The sequence below is a fragment of the Acipenser ruthenus genome, chromosome 29 (assembly GCF_902713425.1).
Source record: "Acipenser ruthenus chromosome 29, fAciRut3.2 maternal haplotype, whole genome shotgun sequence".
Classification (NCBI taxonomy): domain Eukaryota; kingdom Metazoa; phylum Chordata; class Actinopteri; order Acipenseriformes; family Acipenseridae; genus Acipenser; species Acipenser ruthenus.
This window is the reverse complement of record NC_081217.1, coordinates 8,945,428-8,972,140: the sequence shown is the minus strand read 5'-3', so window position 1 is coordinate 8,972,140 and position 26,713 is coordinate 8,945,428. Positions and strand designations below refer to the sequence as shown.

The following is a 26,713-nucleotide window of genomic DNA, read 5'->3' as shown; positions in this document are numbered from 1 at the left end:
TCAAAAGTGGAGTCCTCCTGGGTCTTCTTCCATGGAGCCCACTTTTGCTCAAAAAGCGACGGATGGCGAGTTCAGAAACTGACGTACCTTCACCTTGGAGTTCAGCTTGTATCTCTTTGGCAGTTATCCTTGGTTCTTTTTCTACCATTCGCACTATCCTTCTGTTCACTCTGGGGTCGATTTTCCTCTTGCAGCTGCGCCCAGGGAGGTTGGCTACAGTTCCATGGACCTTAAACTTCTTAATAATATTTGCAACTGTTGTCACAGGAACATCAAGCTGCTTGGAGATGGTCTTGTAGCCTTTACCTTTACCATGCTTGTTCTGGTCCATGTTCAGTGTGGTGCACACAATGATACCAAACACCACAGTGACTACTTTTCTCCATTTAAATAGGCTGAATGACTGATTATAAGATTGGAGACATGTGTGATACTAATTAAAGAAACTAATTAGTTTGAAATATCACTATAATCCAATTATTTATTCTCTTTTCTAAGGGGTACCAACAAATGTGTCCAGGCCATTTTAGAATATCTTTGTAGAATAAGCAATAATTCATCTCTTTTCACAGCTTCTTTGCTTTATTCTGACATACCAAAGGCATGCAAGTATACATGATAAAATAGCTTTTAATTTCATCACTTTTCAGGAGGAATGAAGCATTATTTCAATGAGCTGTAAGGGTACCAACAAATTTGAGCACGTCTGTATATATATACACACACACACTGCTGTGCAAAAGTCTTAGACATGTTGCATTTTTTCTTCTCTGATGCATTATGAGCATCAACAATTTACTTGATTTTCAAGGTGTGGTATCCGAAGCATAATCATCAAGTACAGAGAAACATCATCTGTAATTGACAAACCCAGGACTGGAAGACCCAAAAAGCTGCCTAACAAGGATGAGCAATACTTGAAGATAATATCCTTAAGGAATAGAAAGAAGACAAGCGTTGAATTGACAACAGAACTGGCAGAAGGCACAGGTGTCGTTGTCCATCCGTCAACAGTCCAAAGCACCTTTGACTATTGTTCCATAATCCAATTTCTGTGTTCTTGTGCATATTTGAGCCTTTTACTCTTGGCCCCCCTTTCATTAACAGAGATATTCTTACTGCAACACATCCTTTAAGAGAGACCTTTGTACTGTTGATTTGATGGACAATGATGGAAGAAATAAACCTCACCTTTTTCTCAGTCCATTTCGGTAGTACTTTCAGATTGTGTGTATTTCCATGTAGTTTTCTTTCAGCCAGAGAAATTATCCTTCCAAATGCAAATAACCCAATTAATATTAAAATACGGGAGGGGGTATTTCAACTTTTGTGTCCGAGTTCCAATTTGGCCTTGCGCGCTACTGATATCGTACAGCTTTCTTAAACTGGGTTTCCACTAAGTTTTTAGGTTGTGTTGGAAAAAACAAAAAACAAAAAACACATTCCATAAGAAAATGCTGTGTACTATCTTTGTATCATTTGCTAAACATTTCTGACTGCATATATATTTATTATAAACCTATTACTGTATATACATTGTGATTACAGTGCACTCCATTTAGAAGGATTACTGATCTAAGAATCAACCGCACATCGTAATCAAAACCACTATACTAACCATGCTAAAACTCTCTGCTTGTAAGAATCAAGCAATTAGCTTATAAAAATCATTTTGGGGCAAACTGACTGCATGTAATGCGATACTGTATTAAGTGCAATGACGTGTACAGTCAATACAGTTTTTTTAGCATGAGACTCACCCATCCTTTAAAGTCGTACAACGTTTTAGACGCACGCTTCCTATAGTGTGTGGAATGTGCTGCTACGTCACATAAAAAATGAATGTGGAGAATGAAGACTTTCTGAGTTGTGTGAAAACCCAGCCACTGTAAATAAACTTCACTTAAATTGTTCTTTCATTTGAATCTTATATATGTATAAAAAATACACAACATGTTGTTGCTACCGCGGCCCACTGGGGACTCGGCCCACAGTTTGGGGACCCCTGACTGAAGGTGTTAAATAAGAATGAAACCAATCCATTGTGAAGGGCAGGTCTAGCTTGTTCAATACAAAATATAACATATGTGCCTCAAGGCGTTTCCTGTTTGCACTGCTCTGTGGCAGTAGGGCCTCTGTTTACACAGCCAGCTCACAGTGGTGTCAGGAACACTCAGGAGTATTTGGACAGTGACATGACATTAACTTGCTAACATTCCAGGACTGCAATGTGCTCGTGAGGATTTGAGTGAAGTACAAATGTTATTGAACATACAGACAGATGTACATACATATAGCCCCAACAGTATCTGTGCTACAAAGGATTTTAGTAAAGACTGATTCAGAAAATAATAATAATAATAATAATAATAATAATAATAATAATAATAATAATAATAATAGGCTCCAAATATCTTTTTCTTACCTGATTATGGTGTTTGCAGTCCTTCTCATTGGTTCTTATTCTAATCACTCATACTGTGGGTTTCATTTTTGTCTTTGTTAAGATGTTTTGACTTGAATTCAGGAGCTGCTGCTCTAGTTGTCTGCCACAGATAAACGTCACGTAGGCCAGATCAGCCAAAGTGTTTTTTCTAGAAGTAAGAGCCAGCGCCACCTAGTGAGCTTCCACTTCGGATTTCCTGTTTGTTTTTTTGGCACTACAATGCAGTGCACTAGACAGCACTGTAGCTTTCTTATGTAAAGACACTGGCTGATTGAGTCTACATTACATACAGGAATACAGGAACATGTACGAATGAGAAGAGCCACTTGGACCAGAAGTGCTTGTCCGGTGAGCTAGCTGCCTGACATAATGAATGAAACACCCAGTACATTTACAAAGCAAGTCACCACTTCTTTATTCAAGTATTCTGTAATGCATTAGAAATAAAATGCTTTAAGGAAAACGTTGTGGCTTAATTCGCTACATATTCCAGCAAATTATGGCAAAAAAGATAATGCTACAATAAGTGCTAGGTCTTTCTAACATGAGGCATGATCAAAGAAACAGAGGAAAGAGTATAAATGCCACGTCTTGTTTTAGCATGCCTTGTTCAAACAAGGTTGAACATCTTTTCCTCTATTAGCTTTAGCGAGAATAGGGTGCGGTTTAATTATATTCCACAACCAGATGTTTTTTGGAAAATCATTGGCATTAAGGCATCAAAATGTTTCTTTTCATTCAATTTACTGTGCTCAGTCCTTTCTCTGCATCATTCCTCAGATGTATTTTCTATAGATATGGTCAAATTCCTTTTCTAAGTTCCCATATCATTTTATCTGTTGACGTTTTTCAGAAAGGTGCTATTTTGGGAGTGTGCGGTGGTGCTATCTAATCCTGTGAAATGTGACCAGTTTAATAATACAAAGCATTTTGCTTCGTGTACTATGCCGGTGCTTGCAGATGTCATTCCCAACCTCCAACTGCTAAGGCAGGCATGTGTCACAGAATGACAGAAGCAAGCAGGTTTCAAGGGGAGAGGAAGCCTGTGTAAACAGATGACAGTCGGAACACACGGCTTTCTGGTTCGAAAGTGCACAGAAGGCCAAACGAAGCAGGAATTCCTTAACCAAACACAAAGGAATTCTATTTTTTTAGGAATCTGCAACACGCTTCCTAAGGATAACTTGTTCACAAACAAAACATAGACACAGCATAACATTTTGTAACTGACCCGTTTGCTTTCTTAAGCTGAGGGAACACAAAACCACTTTTTCAGGAACAGTGGCTTGAAACCTGGTTCCAGGAGACCTAGTTTGAGGCAACTTTGCTGTATCAAACCCCACGTCTCCCCTGGTGGGCCATGCAGTGGCCTGAAACCTAGTATCCTGAAGCCAAGTTCCAAGCCACAAAGTGGTTTCATGTTCCCTCGGTTCAAGGGATTCGTCAGAAATAAGTGGTCCTGTACATTCTGGTGGTCAAATTCAAACTGCCTTTGGGAACAGAAACAAACTGGACTGCTTGGGTTCACACTCTACTGTAAAGCTTTCTAAAAACTGCCCTAAACGTTAAGCTCTGAAAATGTTAACATGGTGGGACAGCGCTTTAATGCTTCACAAACTTGACCTTATATATCAATTTAATGTCCTGAGCCTTGAACTGTCTTTACGGTGTGTCCACTATATAGATTCTAAAAGAAACATAATCAATTTAATGACAAACGTTTCGACTATTAGTCTTTTTCAGTGTCTTTCATTGAGCTTCTAGTCAAATATTTTCATTGAAGAATTGTGTTTCTTTTGAAAATTCAGCACTAACAAGTGTTTATTAGTTAATGTGTGTTTAATATCCACTGTTTACAGTCTCCAACACAACACCACCCAGAGGCTTCTGAACCAACCAGTCTGAAGACAGCAATATACAGCAATGTTTCAGCCTTATCTAATTGTGTTTTTATCACTGAACAGCAATATATTCTTCCCTTAGCTATAATACTTAACTTGGGTATTCTGCTGTGCTATATATGGTTTTGTGACCACTATTTTGGATATTCCTTCTAATGTTTTGGCATTTAATGTTGCAGGGTTGTGACAGTTTAAAATATATACCTTATAAACGTTTTATTGTAAGACACAACTAATGCAATTTCACACCACCTCTGTCCATATAAAAATTACCTTCCAAATACCATTGGACACAGAAATTGTGACATTTATAATATAATCACTGGCTTTACAATGAGATGTTTCTTCAGATTTCAGAACGACTAAGCTGTCCGTCACTTATCGGCTCGGTTGTCTCGCCAGGGTTTTGGGTGTGCCAGTGAATCGGGAGAGACCTGTCAGTTTACACATTACCAGGCTTTCACTGCCATACTTGCGTTCTTAAGGAGCACGCAAATACACTTGACGCTAGCTACAATGCAAAACATGTATTTTCTATATTTTTAAATGTACCACATTATTCCGCTTGAAAAAACAAAAGACGGTGGAGAATTTTAAATGAATTGATTTGCAAGGCAAAAAAATGCTTTCCCTAGAAAACAAAGGCCCATTGACTAATCATTCCTCACTGATTTTAAAACAAACAAAAAAAATAAACCCGACCAACAATGTATCCACAAGTGTACTAATCGAAGATTACGTTAGTTAAGGAAGGCACTGTTCTGATTTCTTGCACCTGTGTGTAATGTGGCACAGAACCCGGAACAACGACTCCAGTTACACAGCTGGTGTGAGAAATCTTAACAGATCTAAAATCTGCCATGTTCTTTTACCGTGTATCCTTTATAAAACAGATCAAATATATCACAAACATGACATTTAAACAGACAACAACAAAACGTACACATACGACAATGGTCAATCGATTAGTAACTGGCACAGCAGTGATTACCACGCTATTCCTCCTCTCCTACGATCACCAGATTTGTATTATATTCATATTTTTGTCAATATTACCTAACCTTATTTTGGTGTGCACGTTCTTACCTGTTTCTGTGTTTGTTTTCGTGTCTCTTTTTGTGTCTGACGGGCTGTAAAGCGATATTATCCGTCATGTCTTCAGCCGTTGTTTATGTGGAATTCCTGCTTTCCGCAGCTTGCTGGGCGGAGGCTCGTATGATCCCACTCGTCGTGCTCGTTTCATCGCTGGCTGTTCCAATCTCAGCCAGGAGAGCTGGCGAAAACGGGAACTGCAGGTCTTTGGGATTCTGTCAGATTTTATAAACTGATCATCTGTCTTGTTTAGGATCAATTTGTACACACACACACATACGGGTTATATACAACAATGGAGCCTCCAAGCAATCCACGTTTTGTAAACACATCTGCAGGCATAATGCCCCATAGTAGCCTATTGTTATATTATTTATCTAAAGCATTATTTAATTTATTGTATTTATGTGACCTAGTCAACACATTTCTAAAAGTCTATTATTGTGTAAATAATGTATGTGTGTGTCATATATATATATATATATATATATATATATATATATATATATATATATATATATATATATATATATATTTACAGCTGTGGCACTATATAAAGTGTATCATAAAGTATATTTTTTATATGGCCTCCAAACTGAAATAAACTGCAGGTTTGCAAATGAAATTTGTCATTTATTATTTTATGAGAAAACAAAAACAAAACAAAACAAACAAAAAAAAAACAATCTTCAATGAGAATCAAGATCAATGATTTGAAGCATCATAAAAAAAAAATGTGTCTGTGATTTAGGTGTTCCTTCAGAAAGGGTGTTGCATGACTCAATTTAACACACAGCGATTTCCTCAGATTAATTTATCCTTCTGTATTATACAGAACACATTGAATTCTTATTTTATTCAACAGGTTATGCAAATCAGCATGTCATGCACGTTACATTTTCTTTCTTTTTTTAAAATGTTAAGAAGGTTCCTATTTTAATTATTTAAATGACAGCAGTATTTAGATCCACTACTAGATCAATTAAAAAGACATCAAGGTGTTTAAAAAAAAAAAAAAAAATTATACAGTGAAAAAAATGGATGAAGTTTTTCTTGTATATATATATATATACAGATATACAGATAGATAGATAGATAGATATCACAAACATTTCATTTTTATCCGAGCACCTCACCTTGGTTTTATTGGTCAATCTATAGCAGATCAATTTCTTATTGGCTACTTTGTTCTTGATGTCATTTGTCTCTTTCAGCGGTACAGGCAATTAAGTGGTCCACAGACGCATCAGCACATCATTAAAAAAAAAAATCAACATTGATGTTCTGTCTCACCTCAAATACCGATTCTCACCTCTCAGTTGACCAGATCACTGAAACGCTAACTCATTATGAGGGAGCCAGCATACCCACTGGGTTTTGAATCTTACAATTTGCACCAGAAATAAACCTAGCGAGAAACAACTATGACAGTTAAGGAATTCAAGTTGTTTTTCAACATCACCAGGTGTCTTTTCCTTTTGTAAACAAGGAGTCAAAAGCTTTGAGAAACAGAAGGCTTTGTTTTCTGGTGCGTGGTTACTTCATAACCCCCTCCAGCATCATCACTGTGCTTTCTACATCCTTTGGCATCGATGAGGTGCAACATATTTCCATGAGCTCGCATGTCTTCCAAATCTTAATGGGTTTGGAAGTCAAGACATTTCTTTATACAAAATGAAATTAGACAGCTCTGGTGGGAATACATCCTGGGTTGGAATTCCTTTGACCTGCATTGGAATTTAAGCAGGACTCAGGACTGTTGCTGTCCTTCTAAATAGCACCATGGCATCATTATTGTTACTTCACAGGGCCTGTGGGGACTACAGACTGTTTATGCATATTTGAATCAGATGTTTCAATACAAAACAAGTATGTCAGTAACAGCCAGCCCCCATTGCCACGGCTGTAAATTCAAAATTCGAGTTATCACTATGACAAACACGTTGATGACCATGACAAATACCAAGAGTACAGTATAGAACGACGCATGGCAAGGATTAGTTTAATGAAAATCTGAGAAGTGGTATTGAAGACCTAGATCTCAAACACACAAGGTGTTAGTATCATGGTGAAGTATATTCAAATGATTGAGAGTATGTGGAATAACTTGTGTTCTCACGATACATGGAGAAAAGTGCCACACAGACACAGAGACACCTTCATCCATTTGTAATGAACACATAATTCCAGAGCAATCCAAAGCCTCCCTCTGAGTTCTTCAGTTTTAGTAGCCTGCCAGGTATTGTTTTGCTGGCGGTACAGACCGCATGGCTAATCTAGTCTACATGACATATATGTTAGGCAAATAGAACCGAAGAGCAGCTCCTGAACTCATACAGCTGGTTTCACAGACCTCCATTAGCACTCGTCGTACCTTACCTAAATTAACATTGAGTACAAACCAGCCAATCACCAAACAACACAGACGTATACAGTAGTGTGCAAATGTATTAGAACACCTCAAGATTTGCCATTTATATCCTTTATATAACTACCTGCATGAAAACCTGTGTAGGGTGTAGAATTTCAATTTTCAGCTCAGTAAATCAGTCATATAGAAAGGATAGGCACTCTTGTGAAAATGTTAGACCACTTTGTGCTTTAATTCGGCAGCTTAAACCACTTCTAAAAAGCCTCGTGCATTTTACCATGTGTGGCTATGTGTTCTTTTTCTCTGACAATTTTAAATTAATTGCATATGTGCCCTATTAAAGTCGTCAATTAAATTATACAATTACTAATGTGCCTATTTTGATTTTCAGCTACAGTGGTTTGATTTCATATGCACAACAAATCAAAACAGAAGCAATGGGGTATTTGAATAAATGTGCACACTACTGTATAAAAAAAAAATACAAAATAAAACATTGAGCACTTGCAATAAGATCCACAAACATCATTAAAGGCACAGGGACAGTAAAATAATGAAGACATTGAAATTTGAAGCTACTTACTCTTTAAATAAATTTAAAGTTGAAAATCACTGCAAATATCCCCAGGCAACTACACATGGCCAACTGCTGTGTTAAACTATAAGAAAAAAGGCTCAGGACACCATCCTAAGGAACAAAAATTATGAAGCGGGTCTCGTTTTGCACAATTATGTTCAATTGGAGGCTGTGTGGTCCAGTGGTTAAAGAACAGGGCTTGTAACCAGGAGGTCCCCGGTTCAAATCCCACCTCAGCCACTGACTCACTGTGTGACCCTGAGCAAGTCACTTAACCTCCTTGTGCTCCGTCTTTTGGGTGAGATGTAATTGTAAGTGACTCTGCAGCTGATGCTTAGTTCCCACACCCTAGTCTCTGTAAGTCGCCTTGGATAAAGGCGTCTGCTAAATAAACAAATAATAATAATAATTGAGGTTGATGTTTTGGGGGGAAGACAGCATCAAAGCCATTTTAAGGCCATTTCAGCCATAGGTAGGCCTTAACTCGAATTCACAAACCTGCTTAGGAAGCTTGAGTAACAGTGTTTCAATCTGTATTTAAAATACATGTCATCATTTATTAGCAAAAGAAGGCTTTACATTTCTTCTTTCTAAAAGAAAAAGGTTTAGTTACCTACCAGACTGTCACATAGTTTGATACAATATCATGTTGATTTGAACAAGGCCACGTCTATTAACTATTATTTTTATTAGTTTTGTTGTTGCACGGGGACTAGTGAGGGGATACAATTAGTACCTTTAAACACTATAAAAGTGCATTATTCCTGCAAACTCAAAAGTAGAAAGAGCTAGGGTTATCCTTTGCCCAAGTAATGCAAATTCAATTTTGTTCATCCTGAACCTCACTCATGTAAAACACAAGGAGACTAGCATTAGAAGTCTTTGCTATAAACGAGACTTTTTTTTTTTTTTTTTTAAGATAAAGTTTAAAACTACTCCCAATGACAGAATTTCATTTCCACTATGGCATAGCCATCATAATAACGTCTGAAAAAATTACAAATCACTTGATGATAATGTTGTATAAAATGCAAAGAAGTTACCGTATCAGTTTTGAGGTTGTAAGTCAGTTTTAAGTTATGGGTCTACTGTCACTCAAACAGCACTGCACCAAGCATTATGCCTGCAAGGCCAAGAATAAATGTACCATAGAAGTTCAATATTTAATGCAACTACCAGACTATATTTGAACAAACAAACTTGTCTATTGCCAAATCCTTCAAAAATAACTACAACAGTAAGTTACACAGGTTTATATGGAAATACAAAGTTGTTAGATTTATCAAATACACACACAAAAAAAAAGTTTGGAAAAACCAGCTTGTTTTTATTTTCAAATATCAGAAAATAACACATGAAGCAGATGCTCAAGAAACACATTAGACATTTAATGAAGTGTACATTGTAAACATGCCAAAAAACAGCACAACACTGTGGAAGTGTACCAGGAGATCCAGCTCACCATGTAAATGGATGTAGAAGAGTAATGCCTCCATGACAGAGGATTGGACACAGGCTAAAAAAAGGCACAACTTGGCAAAAGTGATCAGATGATGCAAGATGCAGGAACACTGAAAACAGACCTGTGGTATCACTGGAAACCCCAAAGAGAATGTGTCGGAGGACAACACACATATAAAACAGATTGTTTTTAAGCAAAGGACGTGCAAAGTGTCCGACAATACATTCAATAAAAAAATCAGCAGGTTATACACAAAAAAAATAAAACAGGAGATGTGTATGTCAAGTTACCCGAGGAAATGCATCAGGACTACACTTTGTAACGACAACATAGAGCATCCACTTAAAGCTCAATTTACATAGATCACATTAGACAAACTAAATCTCAGACAATACAAAGAAGCAAACATGAAGTAGTGAGGTAGGAAAGTTAAATAGGACAGTTTGCCTTCAAAACAAAGTAGCACATTTTCTTGCACACAACTTACAAAACTAGTAATGCGCCACGATTGTATTCTCATGTAAAGTTATTGTACGGTCCCCCCTCTCCCCTTATGGAATGGCATCACTGCTTTAACAGCGTAACCCAATGAACAAAAACACTTATTTACAAGAGTCCACTGGGATATTTGGCTTCAGGTACTGAAAACGACTGTGCTGCTAGAGGCTGTGGGAACAGTAGAAAACTAAAGTACGCTCCTGCAAAAATCAGCCACCTCAGGTTTAAAATCTCTTGAGGAAGACCAAACAGAAAAGCTAAATTAAAGTGCAGTGTTCTGTCCTTCAAGGGCTGTACATTAGCACGGGAGTGTGTAGTAGATGGCCAATGCTACTAGACGCATGAAGGCAATACTTGACCAGGAGGGGCTACAGAGACGATGCGGTCTGCAGTCTATGGATACCAGTCTATAGTAGGAGCAGCGCCGATCTACAATCGTTTACCCCTCGTTTAATCATTTAAGTAACACGGCCAGTGCATGGGTTAAAGCTGAGGAGGAGGTCACTGTTAATGTTGGAGTCTGTACCCCAGTTGGAATGCTGCAATCCCAGAATGGAGAATTTTTTCCTTTGCAAAATAATAAAGGTTGGTTCCAGCTTACGGCCTCCTCCTAAAACTGCCGTGAACTGATCAGAATTTTTCCCAAGAGTACGCAGTGTAGCCCGACTCCTAAACCTTTAAATGCTACAAGAGTTCCGTGCATCTACTGAAGCGAAATGGTTTAACATAAACCTAATTTTGCACCAGATTGCTGGATTCTTTCAACAAGGTAGACAAAACACAGCGAAAATCCATACAGGGCTTGCAGAATTCCAAGTTGGTGTGGGACACCAGAATCTTTAAGTCGACAGAAAGGCATCCAAAAGCCAACCTTGTTCTTTAGAACAGATGTTGGCTCATTTAACCTGGTTAGACCATTATGCAGCCCATGTGTTAAGAAAAATACATTCAATATCTGAGGGAGGGGGTGGGAGAAGAGAAAAAGGCTGAAAGGATGGCCGACATTCTGGGGGGGAAAGTACCCGCATATTTGATTTAAAATGTACAAACAGTAACAATATTCAAAAGATCTAACAGTAGTTGTTTATTTCATGTTCTACTCAGGGGGGGGGGGGGGGGGGGGGAAATCTAGCATTTAACAGAAGTAAACAGTTCAAACCTTTGGGTGTGAAATCATTAAACTTTTAAGGCTGTACACTTCAAGTTACAAAAGAATGCATCTCATAGCTTCGCAAGACCTGCATTTTTTTCAGCAAGAGAAACTCCCTTCCAAAGACAGAGGAAAAAATATTGTACTCAATTTTGAGCAAGTGTTTATTAGAAATATAGCTATCATAAAACCCTTTATACATATCAGTAGGAAAAATATGAGGTCTGTAGTTGAATCTGTAAAAATAAAAAAAGCTAAACCTACGACTACAAATCTACATCTTTTCTTCATGTAAAGTCCAGGTCTTCTCATTTAATTCACTGCAATTTTGCTTTCCTCCATGAAGTGAGGGAATTGGTGCTTTGGTACACCGTCATTTCCAGGCTTGTCCATTTCAGCAGCTGATCCAGGGAAGCCAGACTGAGACCCATCCATGTTCATCATGCCCCCATTGGAACCCATTAGCGGACTGCCAGCAAGACTTCCAGGCATAGGAATGCCACCGTTTTGGATCACGGAGATCTCGTTGGTCTTCATTGCCAAGCCATTGGTAAACACAGCAGAGTACTGACTCCAGACTGCAGGGTCAATGTTAATGGGTGGCGGCACCATATCCCTAGGTGCTGGCACCACCTCCGGCATCATCTTTGGTTCCCCTCCCATCAGTGCCAACGGGTTATCAAGAGACAGTCTCCTGCCTCCTCTAGCTGAACTGTTCCACATGTGTGTTCCAACGTGCACCTAGAGAAGAAATAAATAAGAGGTTTCACAATATGCAAGAATTTAGCTTTTAACACATCACAAGGACATTTGATATAGATTATTTAAAGCGGTTTAAAATGCAAAGGCCAATATGAACAAGTTGTGAACGGCACAGCAGTGCTCTTCTAGTCTCTTGTTTAGGTCACGTCTTTAGTTTTTATTGAATAAACACAACAAGGATTGCAAAAAAGCACCTAATTTAACCCCCAGCAACATTCCGCTTCCAACATTGCGAATGACAGGAGTTGCGATGTTACCTTGAGGTTTCCTTTGGTTGTGAAAGCTCTTCCACAGATGGTACAAGCAAAGGGCTTCTCACCAGTGTGAGTGCGTTCATGAATCTGCAGGGCGCTGGCAGAGGAGAAGTTCTTCCCGCAGGTATTGCAGATGTGCTGCTTGGCAGAGCGGCGCGGTGCAGCAGACACGCCCGGTTGTGTCCCAGATGGCTGAGGAACAAACGGATTTGGGAAACCCATGGGCCGCTCAGACGGGATCTGCATTTCCAGTTTAACGAGACTTGGAGGAAATCGTGCAAGCGATGGAATGAGGGCAGCACCTAATTGGGGGGGGGGGGAAAAAAAAAAAAAAAAAAAAAAAAAAAAAGTTAGATTATATATATATATATATTTCCCCCCCCCCCCCCAACCAAAAAGTGATCCAACTTTTGATTTGCATTTGGGCATCATATTGCTATTTTGAACAATCCCTCTGTACACAGATAAACAGCATTCAGTGTTATTTATGTAAAACAACTTTAGATGAAAGTTAAATAAGTGATAACAGACTCAATTTCAGTTGAGGCAAAGCATCATCAGGCTTTGTACTTTCTTTTGGAATACAAAATTTCTTTCTCCATACATGAAGTTAAACTGCCAATCAGTAAATCAGAATTCAACTGTGATCAAGGTAAAACAAGTCAAAAACACTACATATACTTACTGAAGTCTCCATTTGTGAGAATATGTCCGGGTTCTTCCTTAATTGCTTTTGGAACAAAGTTGCTAGATGTCAGGTCTAAAGCACCATTGTGCGCCGAATCAGCAGGTCCATTATTAGACTCCAATTTTACACTCGCTACGCTGCCGTCTTCGAGAACTATAGTTTCTGGAGATTTAGACTGGTTACTTCCCGTTTGACTGTTGGGTGGAGAAGAATGGAAAGACCCCATGTCTGAAACACCTGGGCTCCTGCCGTTCTGGTATTCCTGGTCTCCAGGTATAGATGACGTTCCATTAGTCATGCCGTCGTTGGTCAAGCAGTCGCTTTCTGATCTTATGCTCGACTGCCGTTGCAGGTTTAAAGCAGAGCTGATGTTCTTCATTTGATTCTCCAGAGCAGCTATGCTGGACAGCATTGGTAGGGGAGAAGCAGACTGCCCTTCATTCTGAGGAGGAGGCAGCAGTGGCTGGTTTGCATTGCTGGCAGGCTCTTGAGAGTCCAGTTCCACCTCTGCTTCCTCCATGATCTCCTCGTTGTAGCTGCCATTCATTTCTACATTCTTCTCATCCAGCAGACAGGAGTCCACTTCAGAGCTCTCGTATACACTTCCAGGCAGGGGAGTGTTGGGGATTTGCCCGCCCATGTGCATCCGAATGTGCTGCTGCAATACAACAGCGTTGGTGAACTTCTTCTGGCAGATGGGGCAGGAGTGTTGCATCTTTAAAGGGGTGTTGGCTCTATGCACGCCGTAATGGGCCTTCAAGTTGCCCCTTGTAGAGAAAGCCCGGTCACAGATTTTACACTTGTAGGGCCTCTCGCCCGTGTGGGTACGGTAATGCATTTTCAGAGAGCTCTGGCAGCTCAGCACACGATGACAGATAAAGCACTCATTTGGATCCCCAGTCTTCTTTTCTAGGCTCTCAACCATTCTTTGCAGCTTGGCAGTCTCAGACCCCTGCTCTCCTGGCAGTTCACCCCCATTTAGGTGGGGCATGCTTGCAAAACCTTCTGGGGATTCCAAGTTCTGGTCTGAACCCATGTCCTGGTTGAACATGCTGGAGGATATTGAAGCACCGTCGCTTCCAGACGATGACGGCCTTTGAGAAGATGGTTCATTACCTGAAGGAGAATCCTGAGAAGTGGTGAGGCTCTGCAGCATCGACTGAGGAAAGCCAGAGGTAGGCAGCATTGCAGGTTTACTGTCCACGAAGTTGGACTCCTCTGGGGCCATAGACATTCCATAAGGAATGCCACTGCTCGTGGGAATGTTGTCCAGATGCTCGGGAACAGGATAAGGATTCATGCGAATGTGTGGAAACTTCTCCTTGTGCCTCTGGAAATGCACCTTGAGGTTTCCTTTCGTCGTGAATCTGTTTCCGCAAATATTGCATTTGTATGGCCGCTCTCCAGTGTGAGAGCGAAGGTGAATCTGCAGGGCGCTGTCGTTGCCGAAGACTTTGCCGCAGTACTTGCACTTGTGTTTAAACAAAGACTCCTCAGCACCAGCAGTTTTAGTTTCCACACTTATGTTGGGAGGTTTCCCTTTCTTAGAGGGATCCAGACCAGCTGAAACCGGCGAGAAAGAGTTCTGGAAAGCGGCAGAACCTAGAGGTAGCAAGGTTGGAAGTCGAGTGGCCAAGTTTGGGAGAACTTTAGTAATGTTCGATTTGGAGGACAGCATTCCGTTGCCTCCGGAAAAGGCAATGCTGGAATGAGGTACCTTTCCTTGTTTCGTGTTCTCTAAAGACAGGCTTTGGTTGCCAGTTTTTTGTCCGATCAAAGCAGCAGCCGCTGAAAGCTGCTGCGATAAGTGAGCCCCCAGAGCTTTCAACGGATCAGCTGCCGCAGCAATAGAGGGGTGCAGACCGTGTGGAGCCATCATTGCCACTTGTATACGAATCTGCTCAGTCAGTTGAATTTGCTGAAGCTGCTGCTGCTGTAGACTCGCTAGCTGCTCAAGAATCATGGGGATAGCATTTAAGCTGCCTACAGACTGAGAGTTTTTGTTGTCAGATGAATGTTGAGTTACAGCAAACTTTGTACTCTGCATAGTCTCCAACGTAACATTAGTGTTTTGTAATTTAGAAGCTTGCATATAGCTTACATTTGGTCTTGCCGACATCTCAGTGGGTTCTCTCTTTTGGCGATAGTCAGCATCCATTTCAGCATCGTTGTTTTCCATCCTTTCCACCAAACCAATGCTGCTTTTTGACTGGGCGTCACTGGAGGATGGACCTTCGACTTGTTGACCAAGGAAGCCGCCTGGAGATCCCTGCGAGAAGTGGTCAGGCATTGTTCCTCCCTCGCGGTCTTTCATGATCAGGACAGGTTGGTTTTTAGTGCAAGTTTTCTGGTGCTCAAGGAATTCTGACTGATCAAAAAACTCTGCGCAACATTGGTCACAAACACTGGTCTCCTCCATCCTGCTCCTCTTTGAGTCATTCCCGTCGTCTTCTGTCCGGCTATCTTGCAGAACCACTGGAAAACAAAAGAAAAAGAATGAATGCGTGAGCCACAGTTTACAAGACATGAATCTCCTTACCCAATCTGAAACAAAAACTGAAGCCATAACTCTATAGCTTAATGTAGAAGATGCTCGGAGAATGAATAGGAGGTAAAATGCATGTTAAAATTAACACCCAGTGAACTTAAGGCAATTAGTTATAAAGCCAAGTTACAATAATTGATCAGTCCCCAACTTTATACCGTCACTTGATCAGCGAGTCAACTTAACAAAATGAAGTTGCAACCGATCCAACGAGCAAGGATGTTAAAAGCTTGTTCTAAAAAGACAATTGATCAATAAAATTGGGCTTTCATGCAATAGACAATTGCTTGCTGCAGAAACACGGTTAAGAGCAATTACAATTCAATAACCAACCCCCCCCCCCCTCCCAAACAACTTTATTTTAACAGGTGCCCCCCCCCTCCTCGATTTCATGTAAAGCGCTTATTTTTTCCCCTAAAATCATAAAACGTCCAGATTTTGCTAAATACATACGCGTATCACAAAATCAACAATTAAAAAAAAAAAAAGTCTATATTTATTATATACACTTAGCAAGTGAACATTTAACTGGCATGCTAAACCTGGGTTTCTAACAAATGAGTGAATTTAAATATTTTGTTTACACTTGGCAAATCAACATTTAGCTAACATTAACAAATGAATACATGAAGAATACCATGCAACTTAAATCTTTTTTTTCTTTTTCCTTTAAAACTTGTCGATTCAACATACCCGACAGAAATCTGAAAAACATCATCGTTCAGCAGTTCTTGGGTTTTCACAAAATAAAGTATGCACACCGGGAGCGAAGCGAACGTCACAAATACAGCATGAGTACAAACAAATGATGTAGCTAGTCATGAAAAGAAAAGACTGTCTCCTTTTGTGGAGATGAAAAAAAACACAAGAGAGCATGGATACACCACACTAAACGAAAGAGTTTGGGGAACACCACTGGCTTGTTAAAGAGCTAATGCGATTATTATTGGTAATCATTATTAAAACAAAGAAGCGTCATTTTACAGAAATGTGAAACCAGTGTGTGGTGCTCCCTGTCACGGACTAAAATTAAGGTTAAAGCGAGAGATAGATATACCATCAGTTTCCAATGATTGTTATTTCTTGACATGTGGCGTCCTTTACTGTCTTTATAACCAGACACTGGCATCAAAGAACATTGTATTTTTCGATTAATAATTACATTTTCATTGATGTTTGTTTTATTTTGTATTTTGCTAAAAAAAAAAAAAGTAACGTATTTCTGTATTTGCTCGCTTCATTCACGCTGCTTGCGTTGTGCATTACTCCATTTAAAATCAATAGTTTTAATTATTTTGGATTCACAAGCTTGCGTCCGGTTTGCATACCTCCAACATGCAAGCCCATGCCCATTGACGCGATTGATTTGGCATTGTATGCTGCAGAGCTGCGCTTACACTCAGACTTCAAAAAAAAAATGTGTTTGTTAACATTTATGTATTTAGCTAAATCTGGACTTTGTTGAATCTAGGAAAATATGCAATTTACATTAAATACTGGAAAATGCCTGTTAAAACATTAGTGTTTCTCCACCACACTTGTTGCCACTCTTCACTGCAGTTTCACCGACACACTCACCACTTCGTTGATAGAATGTGGTGAAAACAGAATACAAGTACCACCCCCACCACGACCCATTGCTGACCTACTTAACATGTGGAAAAAATCCAGATTAAAAACAGTTCAATAAAAAGACCCGTTACATTCTGCACCACTACTATAAGACAAGAGTGGCAATTATAACACCTACTGGATGACCAGGAAGGCATCCACAAAAATAACTAAATACTACACCCCACCACACCCTGTGTTCTGCAACTGTTACGTCCACAGTGAACATCGTGAATGATCACATCTGAACATGCTGCATGCTGTCATGGGTTATCACGGTCAGCTCCATAAAGATTAAAATAACGACAATGACTGGGCGTGTGTTACAATACCACTATACACAAGACCCTGGAAGAGCTGCACGCGATTCCCCACCCTCTTTTGAACAACATCAAGCGCTGCATTATTTTATAGACAGTTTACCTATACAGCAGACAATAGTAACCTGTTTCCATGTGTTACTTAAGAGGAGAGATAAGGAAGTGGATTGAGAGAGAGAAGCCTCCTTTGTGAGGCAGCAAGCATGGTCACAGCATGAGCACACATTGCTGAAAGAAGCTTCAACAGCTATCCAGATTACAGAATTATAGGGACACACGGTGGTTCTGCTACAGTGTGAATTAAAATACTTACACTGTAAATGTAGACAGTTAAGAAGTCAATCATTTCTATGCTTTGAACTAGACGTTTCCACTGTACATATTTGGGATAATCTTAAGTGTTGATTAATACTACAGATACCAAGTAAACTATAGACTAGTTTGAGGAACACAGCAATTTATAAACACCGCATAGCTGTTAGTGTGGGGTCCCCGAGTGGCATCCAGTTAAAGCGCTGCCGCTGGGAATGCAGGATGAGTCACACAGCTTGAACGGCATCAGTTGGCATCCAGGTTGTGCAAAAAGGCCACACTTTGCTGGGGACGCTGAGGGGGTGCTACATTGGTTCCGACAGTCCCCTGGTGGGGGAGGGGGAAGCCAGCACGGATTGCTTCTCCTCATCGTGCAACAGCGAACCCTACCGGCCATACACCGAGCACATTCAGAGTGGATAAAAAGCAGGACTAGTCTCTGTTCTCCAGGATTGGTAGCCCCGCCCACCTCTGCTCTGGATTGCTCAGCACAAAAGCGATTCTGGCTTCTGAGATCGGAAGACGGCTGGCAGATGTGCCGCTTTGTCCACATTGACAAGAAATAAAACAGAGACCATTGTGCTGATGGATTTTGAATTTCAGAATCTTAATTTAGCAGATCCACACACTTCACAATTACACTGTACATGTCCTTAAAATAAAAAGGAGATATTAAAAGATGCCTACATAAAAATAGCTCCAGCTCATCCAGAACTCTGCTGCCCGCCTGGTGTTCTCTCTGCCTCGATTCGCCCACGCTACTCCACTACTCCGCTCGCTCCACTGGCTCCCGATCACCGCTCGCATCCAGTTCAAGACTCTTGTACTAGCCTACAGATGCCTTGACCAGTCTGCACCCAGCTACCTCCAGACCCTCATCTCTCCCTACACCCCCACTCGACCTCTCCGCCTGCACTAGAAGACTAGCTCTACCTCTGCTACGCTCCCCTGCCTCCAGAGCCCGCTCCTTCTCCACCCTTGCTCCGCAGTGGTGGAATGACCTTCCTACAGATGTCAGGACTGCCCAGTCCCGGACCACATTCCGGCGCCTCCTTAAGACTCACCTCTTCAAAGAGCACCTGTAGAACTCCTCTGTTTGTATCCCGGGACACTATCACCCTTCATGTAAATGTGCTTTATTTTGCTCTTATCAGCCCCTATTTTACTGCATTTAATCCTGTACTTCAGAATACTGTAATCTGCCAAGTTTTTAACCTGTAGTACTTTGTATTTAATCACATCCTGATGTAACTATCACTATTTAATCATATCCTGATGTAACTATCACTATTACCTGCTGTATTATTGAATTGTGGTTTGTCAAACTTGTACTTTGCTTGAACAAAAGTTATTGTATTTCTTGCTCTTATTGTATTACTTGTATTGTAACGCTTGAAATGTTTTTGCTTACGATTGTAAGTCGCCCTGGATAAGGGCGTCTGCTAAGAAATAAATAATAATAATAATAATAATAATAATAATAGCACCCCCCACCCCTTCCCATTTGTCATGGCTTTTTTTGGATTCAGATCAGTCATTAAAGATTTGTGTCAAGGAGTGCCTCAAGGAAAAGTCATTGTTTTTCACCAAATTCTGAATTCCTGGAATGGAATCTTCTAGTGCCCTGTAATCCAAAAAAAAGAGGGGAATGCAGTTATCCCAGCAGGGGACTGGGATTCAACCACAACCAAATAGCACAGGGACAGAACACACAGGGGCTTTTGAGAACAGCAGACAAATTGGAGGGAGGAGTAGTCAAGTCTGCAGCAGCAACATGTTTCGGCTATTGTCTCTGTAGGCATCAGTATCAAATAGCACAGATTGTGTCAATAGACTGCGACCGAGAATTCATATGCTTCATAGGTTTGTAAATATGAAGATCGGACCATTTGTTTTAAAAAAAATAAATGCAAAGTTAACTACAGATTTTTAAAACTACAGTCATTTAAGGATTCTCCATCTTAGACCCTTGTCTTCTCAAATACACCAAAAAATGATTGGAACTAGAAAGCTATCCTGTAGAAGAATCACTTTAACCACAGAGCAAGAGCTCTATCAACAGCCAGTGCAAATACTCACAGTACAAAATTGCTGTGGGTGACATACCACAGCAGGACAGGGTGTATGATAAGTTAAGGCACTTCAGTTTAATTAAATCAACATTTTTATGATTTCTCTTACTTACTACCCCTAAAGATGAAAAGTTTTGCCAAAATACCATGACAAATCTCTTAAGTAGATGGCCACAGATACCTTCTGTGGCCCAATGCCATCCAACCCTGCCTTTGATAAGCATCTGTTCTTTAGGGAAAGCCAGCTGTGACTGAGGGGGATTAACAGAGGAGGGCACTCATGTGCAACATTCACTCGCAGTGTAAACCAGCAGTACTGCTCTGGGGGCTGGGGAAATGATTCAACTTACAGTCGCCCAGCATTCAGAAATTTACATTAAAGCTTTTATTGAGCCTGATGTTCTGCAACTGCTTTGGATTGTAGCAAGCAAGTATCCTTTAATAAATACAGGAGAAAGCTATGGGGAGGGTGTACAATTGCAAGGTTGAATACACACACACACACACACACTATAGGTTTCAGAACTCGTCTTGTCTTGGTAGGTTATTGAAATGACTGGGCAGGCATCATGAACTAAGGCAATCAGAGCCCTGCTAGATATGTTCTGAACTGATCACAGCATGAAAAACATCTGCAGGTTTGCTATTTGAAATGGTTTGTGCAGCTGGGGGGTGGGGGGTATTTAACCCCAGGACTGGATGCAGGGCTATTAAGAGTTATTAACCCTGAAATGACAAGTGCAAAATTAATATGATTGCGTTTACACACCAACTGGATGCGCTTGCTAAATATGTATATAGTGGGGGGGAAAAAAATAAATAAATAAATAAATAATAATTTCCTTAGGTCAGTTTAGCCCCACACTTTACATGACATTTGCAAATCAGACGCTTAAGAGCAGCAGAACATTTTTGGTTAACACAAAAAAAAAAGGTAGCTGGGATATGCAAAATATATAGAGAATTACTTAAGTCTGCCACACATTATTTTAATTGTCTGTCACCAACACAGTCAGCCTTGCCTTCAAACAGAAAAGTTGATCAAAAACAGTGGTTCAAGTCTGCACAGTGTAGTTCTTAAATGGTCCCCAAACAAAAAAAAAAAAAAGCGTCTCTGGTTGAAAAATAACCAAACCAGCGAGACACACAACAGTACGTCTGTGTTCCAGTCCGGGCGAACACTGCAAGCCCTGCTGCCAAGGTCAATTGCCAAGGCTCCCTAATTGCAGGCTTGACATCAAGCTGCCACCCACAGCAGGCAGCGGGAGGCAAAGGTTAGCTCAGTGGCTTTGTCAAAGTGTCACACAGTAACATTGTTTCAAGAGGAGGGAGCGCTACAGATACAAAGGGGGAAGAGGGATCAACGTTCAGAGGCAGGAGTAGAACTTGATACTTGGTTCAGGGGTCTTCAAAATTCAACACGCCTCACTGTGCTTAAACGAGTGTTTATTAATGAAGCAACATGAAGAAAAGTCAGAAGTCACACAGCCTTGACCTGCAGCCTGAAGGCCACATACATTATTTCTTCCTAACACTGCCAGCTTATCACATTGTTTTACAATTGTAACCAAGGACTCTGGAATTCACAAGTCAGTTTTGATTAACACTATTAACTGATTATGCAAAATTAAAACACTTCAGTTGGTGAAGATGTCATTAAACAGTTTTATGAAACTACTGTAGTAGGTTTAAAGTATACTATATTTAATACAATCCTGGTTCGATGATACTGCCTTATTGAGAGGCGCTTCCTTGAATGAATGTACTGTATTGAAATGTAATTTGTCTTCAAGATAAAGTGGCGAGTCAAGAGCCCCCATTGTTAAATGCAAAACCATTCATATGCAGGAGGCTGGCTAATGACCACCTGTTTGCATTCTTCACAGAAACTGCAGGGTTTGTTAAATTGCTCAACAGGCAATCCCCCTAAAAAAATAAAGAAGAGATTGCAAATGACTTTGTTCTCATGGGCGGGTCACACATGGTGTGGTAGATTCAAAATGGCAATATGCACAATCTGATAAACTCTGTCAATATTTAAATGTGACCCTTTACAAAAGCATCCATAGGCCAATTAATAAAAGTTAACATGTCTGGAAGACCGTTTCAATTTAAACCATAGCCATCAACATGAAATAAGTGTCATTTCACACATTGTAACTACATGCAACACAAATAAATCCCCATTAGACTACATATTCATCCAAGAAGGAAATATAAAAATGTGTTGAAATAAATGGAAAATACTGTAGTTGTCTAAAATACCACACAACAGATTTATACAGAAGTTGCTTCAGATATATTAAGGTGTTTGTACCTTAACCAGATCTACACATGTTCCTAGTTAGAAGGCATTTGTCTCTTCCACCACTTTGTATATTTCCCCTCTTCAAGCAGTTACTCATTAAGCGCAAGCTCTGCTCCCGGTTACTAAATGTTTAAAAGCTCAATGTATAACTAGAATTGAGAGGTACCGCGAATACCGCCCTTCCACCCCTAAAACGCTCTGCACACGCCTCTACAGTCAACTCTGGACCACTTCTGCAGATCAAGAATGATCTCTTGCAGTTGCACGCAAGGAAGTTAAAGTGTAATGATTTATTTCACCCCCTTGAGGGCGCCCAAGCTTAAAAAAAATGACACCCTCTAGGAAAACTTAGTTTTTATCTTTAGGAACATTTTAGTGAATAACCACAAGAAAGATTCGCGGAACTGCCTGATGTGGACCATGTTTGCCACTTTGCGCTGTTTGTGCTTGATTTCAGTGATGCGGAGTGTCCAAAGTCAAAACCTGGGGATTAATCAATTAAAATAAATGCATTACTAATACAATTGGATTATATATACACTGCATTATAGCAGAGATGTAGCTGCTATTCAGAACGACGCAGTGTAATTTAAAAAGGCTTGCTTCTGTATGGGGGCAAAATAAGCAACAAGTCAAATATATTTGATGCGAGGAGGTTGTGTTCATATTCACACATGGAAACGCAGCCACTACCTCGACCGTTCCACAAACCAACTCCATCCCCCATCGTTCTATAGGCACAAAAGGAAACACGCAAACATTAAAACGAGGGATTTATTGCCTTTTGGTCAGTTTGCTTTTTTAATGAATAGCATTTCGCTGCAACCAACATGTTAAAGTTTAAAAAAAAAAAAAAACGACAAAAAGACAAATGTATACGTATATCTATTATTAAAAGCCCCGTATCCAAATAAAAAAAATACGTTACCTGAAGAGTCAAATCTTGTAGTAAAATACAAATCGGGTAAAATGTTACTGCTGCACAGCTAAAATACTTAGGGTGCATGATGATTGTACGCGCATGAACCCCATAATACTCAGTAAAATGTGGCCATATGTGTGTGTAATTATATAGTACCCATTAAAACGTTCGTCCTAAAATATGCTCATCTACTGCATAATGCGGAAATATCACAGTCAACCAAGGTTGGTATATTTCCAGCAACGTTATATACTGTACAATAAAATAAAATTGATTGCGCAATACAACCTTCAAACTTCATAAGCAACCTGAAAAATATGTTTTTCATCCGAGAAACGCACTCATTCAACACTGGAATATTCTTCTAGTAACACCCCCCCCCCCCCCCCCCCCAAAAAAAAAGATAAACAGTAAATTGCGTCAATTATTACTAATACCGACTGCAATTTAGCAAGAAACCCGGTTTAAATCAACCCATGTGTTACATTAGCAACAGCATGGATGAAACTATCACGCTTATTCATTGGAAGAACTACCGAAACCAAAATAGTTAACGCATTGAATAACAGACATTTAAACTTAATAGGTGGCTAAAATAGCGAAGAAAAAATAGACATAATTGTACTGTTCCGATTATTAAGTGGATGTTTACAACAGAAAAAAGGTGAAGGACAAACAAACAAACAACTTTCCGTGTGTTTGTGTATATAGATACACACACTTTAGTTATTTTAGGAAGTCGGAAATCAAAGATGGCTGGAGGTCAGTACAGGTCCACTGCAGCCGCGACCTCGAGTACAATGATGAAACACTATTAAAATATAACTTTTAAAAAAGCCACAAAAACAGTGCCAGCCTTCGGCTTTTTTTTTTTTTTTAATAAAGACACAACGTGCAAGAAAAAACACACATCAACAGTACCTAGTTTCCCTTTAGTACACGTTAAGTGTATCGTATGATCATTGGCTCACCGTCTACTTGTGAACAAGTTACACGATATAATATTTATCATAATAAACTCACGCCAAGCGTGCGCCACAGAGCGCGTTTAGTCCCTATGGGACATCAGTTTCAACCCAAAATGTGCGTTTCATGAACTACCTTTAAAAAGACAGCAAAAACATAATTCAGGCATATTTGATTATATATATATATATATATATATATATATATATATATATATATTAGTTTCCATTTGTTTCCAAAACGGACATTCCACCCCGATAGTCAGCAATACCAGGGAGTCCGTTTTTCTCGAGCCATGGGTTAACAAATGTCAACCGCCACGATCAATAAAATCTTATAACTTTTGCAATATATACGTATTTAATAAAATAAACTTAGTTATTTAAACCAAAAACGAGTAAAAAGGCTTTTTAAAAAATGCATGGTCAGTCAGTCCCAAGGGTCATGATCCCGACCAAAGTCCAGCAAAATTTTTTTTTTTTTTTGTAATTCCACTAGTTTGATTAAACTCCAAACTGTTACAATTTGTATTCATTTGTTAGACTCACCGTTTTCCTCCAAGCTTCCCTCGTCGGAGGTGAGCTGCTGCGGCTTCGCTTGCTTGCGTCTCGACATGGTACAACATCAGGAGCAAAATACTAACAATATTTTTCTTCTTTACAACAAATTCTTCGAGTTGGGAAATTAGCCCTTCAAGCAGAAATGCGCATGTCAGAGTAATTATGATTATCAATAATGCATTGCGATTTATCATGAGCCTCTGACAGCTGATTGGCTCGAGTCCAAGTGCTTACAGATTATTCAAATAAGATCCATTGATGAGAAGTGAGGTTCGTGCGACAAGGGGAGGGAGGGGGCAGCGAGTCCTAGGAGAGAGAGAGATGGAGAGAGAGAGAGAGCGACCTCTGGGTGTTCTACAGGCGGGGATTCGCCTCCTCATTGGAAATTGGGAGTTGTAGTTTTGTTAAATCTATTATTTTTGTGGGCGGGCAAACTCTAAACAAATAGAATACCTACCTATTTGTTTAATCTCTACTAGAACAGGCATGTGACGTTTCACATTTCACGCACACACCAAAATAAATAACTGAAACAACCGTCAGTTTCATTATTAGCAAACCTCTTTTTATTAAGGTGTTATGGGTATGAACTGGATATATAATACGTTTTTATTAGACTATGGGAATAATGACTACAATAATAATAGTGATACCACTACAAATAAGATATTCGCATATAGCCCACCAGCAAAACAAGTTTAATACACGCACACGTTATAAGGTATTTATTTTGAGAATAACACTGATGTTAACAATGAAATGGCGGCAGTTTATGTAAGTTTAGTTTGACTGTTTTACGATGATAATTTACTGCGTGTGGCCTTGTATGGGTATTTTCGGTAGGCTTATTTATTTATATTTTTTAAGAAATAGTTTTCTATATATATTTTTGGATACTACATAATTCACAGCACAACTGTATTTAATCAGGCTAGTTGTGTGTTTTAATGACGTTGGTGAAAAAAAAGACTTCATGATCTCTCTTTTTAAATCGTAATAATAATAATAATAATAATAATAATAATAATAATAATAATAATAATAATAATAATAATAATCCCACAGCTTCAGATATAGTTAGTTATAGTTAGTATGTATTACTGGCCATCATATAAAGCATTCTTAATTTGTTCAGTAATTAAACGTAGATTGTCTTGGGTTTTAGCTCCGTCATGGTGATAAAAACTAAATCTACAAGCTTTTTATGTTCTTTAGGCATCTATATGAAAGAAGATACAGTACAAACTTTCAAAGTTTCTGTTGTCCTGTAACATTTCTTATTCCTATTCGGAATCATTTGAATCCTTGAATATGGATATTTAATATACATTTTACATATTTAGGTCCAGTAAGCAAACACTTACATTTTATCAAATAGTACATTTTTACATGCATGCAACAAATATGTTTTTCTACACACCTTATCCTGATTCTGAAATTCAACCCTATGATCAGTAAAGTGGTTACAATTCATTTGTAGCCCCACTCTCTTTGGTGCTCCCAAGCAACTCAAATCTTAGTTCTCTTGCCATTAGTGAATGACTAATACGATATTTATCACAGGGATTTGAAAAGGGTTATCTGAAATATTGATTATTGGAATAATTCAGACTTACAACATGCTTGAAGGCCTTTCCTTCACAATGAAAATGCCCTTATTAAACCTTTTCTTTTGACATTATATAGAAACCTGATCATGCGCTGACATGTACTGCAGTCCAGACTATGGGATCGATGGTCTTACAGTACACAGTATTACCAGAAAGCAATGCTTCTTTTGGAGCTAGCAATAATGCTGTGTTAATACTACGCACAATTTGCATTTAATCACTGTGCCACTTTGTTTTCTTTTTAATTGATGCTGCCAAAGCAATTCCCTAATTGCCTGAACTGTGC

The 26,713-nt window shown here is 39.4% G+C and overlaps 2 protein-coding genes across 3 annotated transcripts in view; both read right to left on the bottom strand.

The window, feature by feature from the left end:
* The window catches only part of LOC131702051 (probable phospholipid-transporting ATPase IIA), a 56,250-nt gene extending 50,601 nt beyond the window's left edge, over nucleotides 1–5,649 (bottom strand). The window contains exon 1 of the mRNA XM_059003622.1: nucleotides 5,434–5,649. Coding sequence (XP_058859605.1) covers nucleotides 5,434–5,501 — 68 coding nt within the window. The 5' untranslated portion in view covers nucleotides 5,502–5,649. The remainder of the gene's footprint in view (nucleotides 1–5,433) is intronic.
* A 4,044-nt stretch (nucleotides 5,650–9,693) lies between these two features.
* On the bottom strand, nucleotides 9,694–25,011 carry LOC117433465 (sal-like protein 4). 2 transcript variants are annotated; one of them, XM_034055750.3, is made up of 4 exons: nucleotides 24,806–25,011; nucleotides 13,199–15,676; nucleotides 12,517–12,815; nucleotides 9,694–12,238 (listed from the first exon to the last, which is right to left on the bottom strand). In XM_034055750.3, exons 1-4 carry the CDS (start codon nucleotides 24,870–24,872, stop codon nucleotides 11,810–11,812), a joined length of 3,273 nt encoding a protein of 1,090 aa, XP_033911641.3. In that variant the 5' UTR covers nucleotides 24,873–25,011; the 3' UTR covers nucleotides 9,694–11,809. The 2 variants fall into 2 exon arrangements, with proteins under 2 accessions (XP_033911641.3, XP_034764202.2); XM_034908311.2 differs by having other exon boundaries at nucleotides 12,097–12,238; nucleotides 12,579–12,815.
* Between the last annotated feature and the right edge of the window lie 1,702 nt (nucleotides 25,012–26,713).

Excerpts from the sequence above, each read along its gene's own strand:
- LOC117433465 (XM_034055750.3), bottom strand. The coding sequence starts at position 24,872 with ATGTCGAGACGCAAGCAAGCGAAGCCGCAGCAGCTCACCTCCGACGAG. Across the intron at positions 15,677-24,805 it reads GGGAAGCTTGGAGGAAAACG|TGGTTCTGCAAGATAGCCGG; the intron begins GTGAGTCTAACA and ends TTTGTTTTCCAG. Across the intron at positions 12,816-13,198 it reads TCTCACAAATGGAGACTTCA|GTGCTGCCCTCATTCCATCG; the intron begins GTAAGTATATGT and ends CCCCCCAATTAG.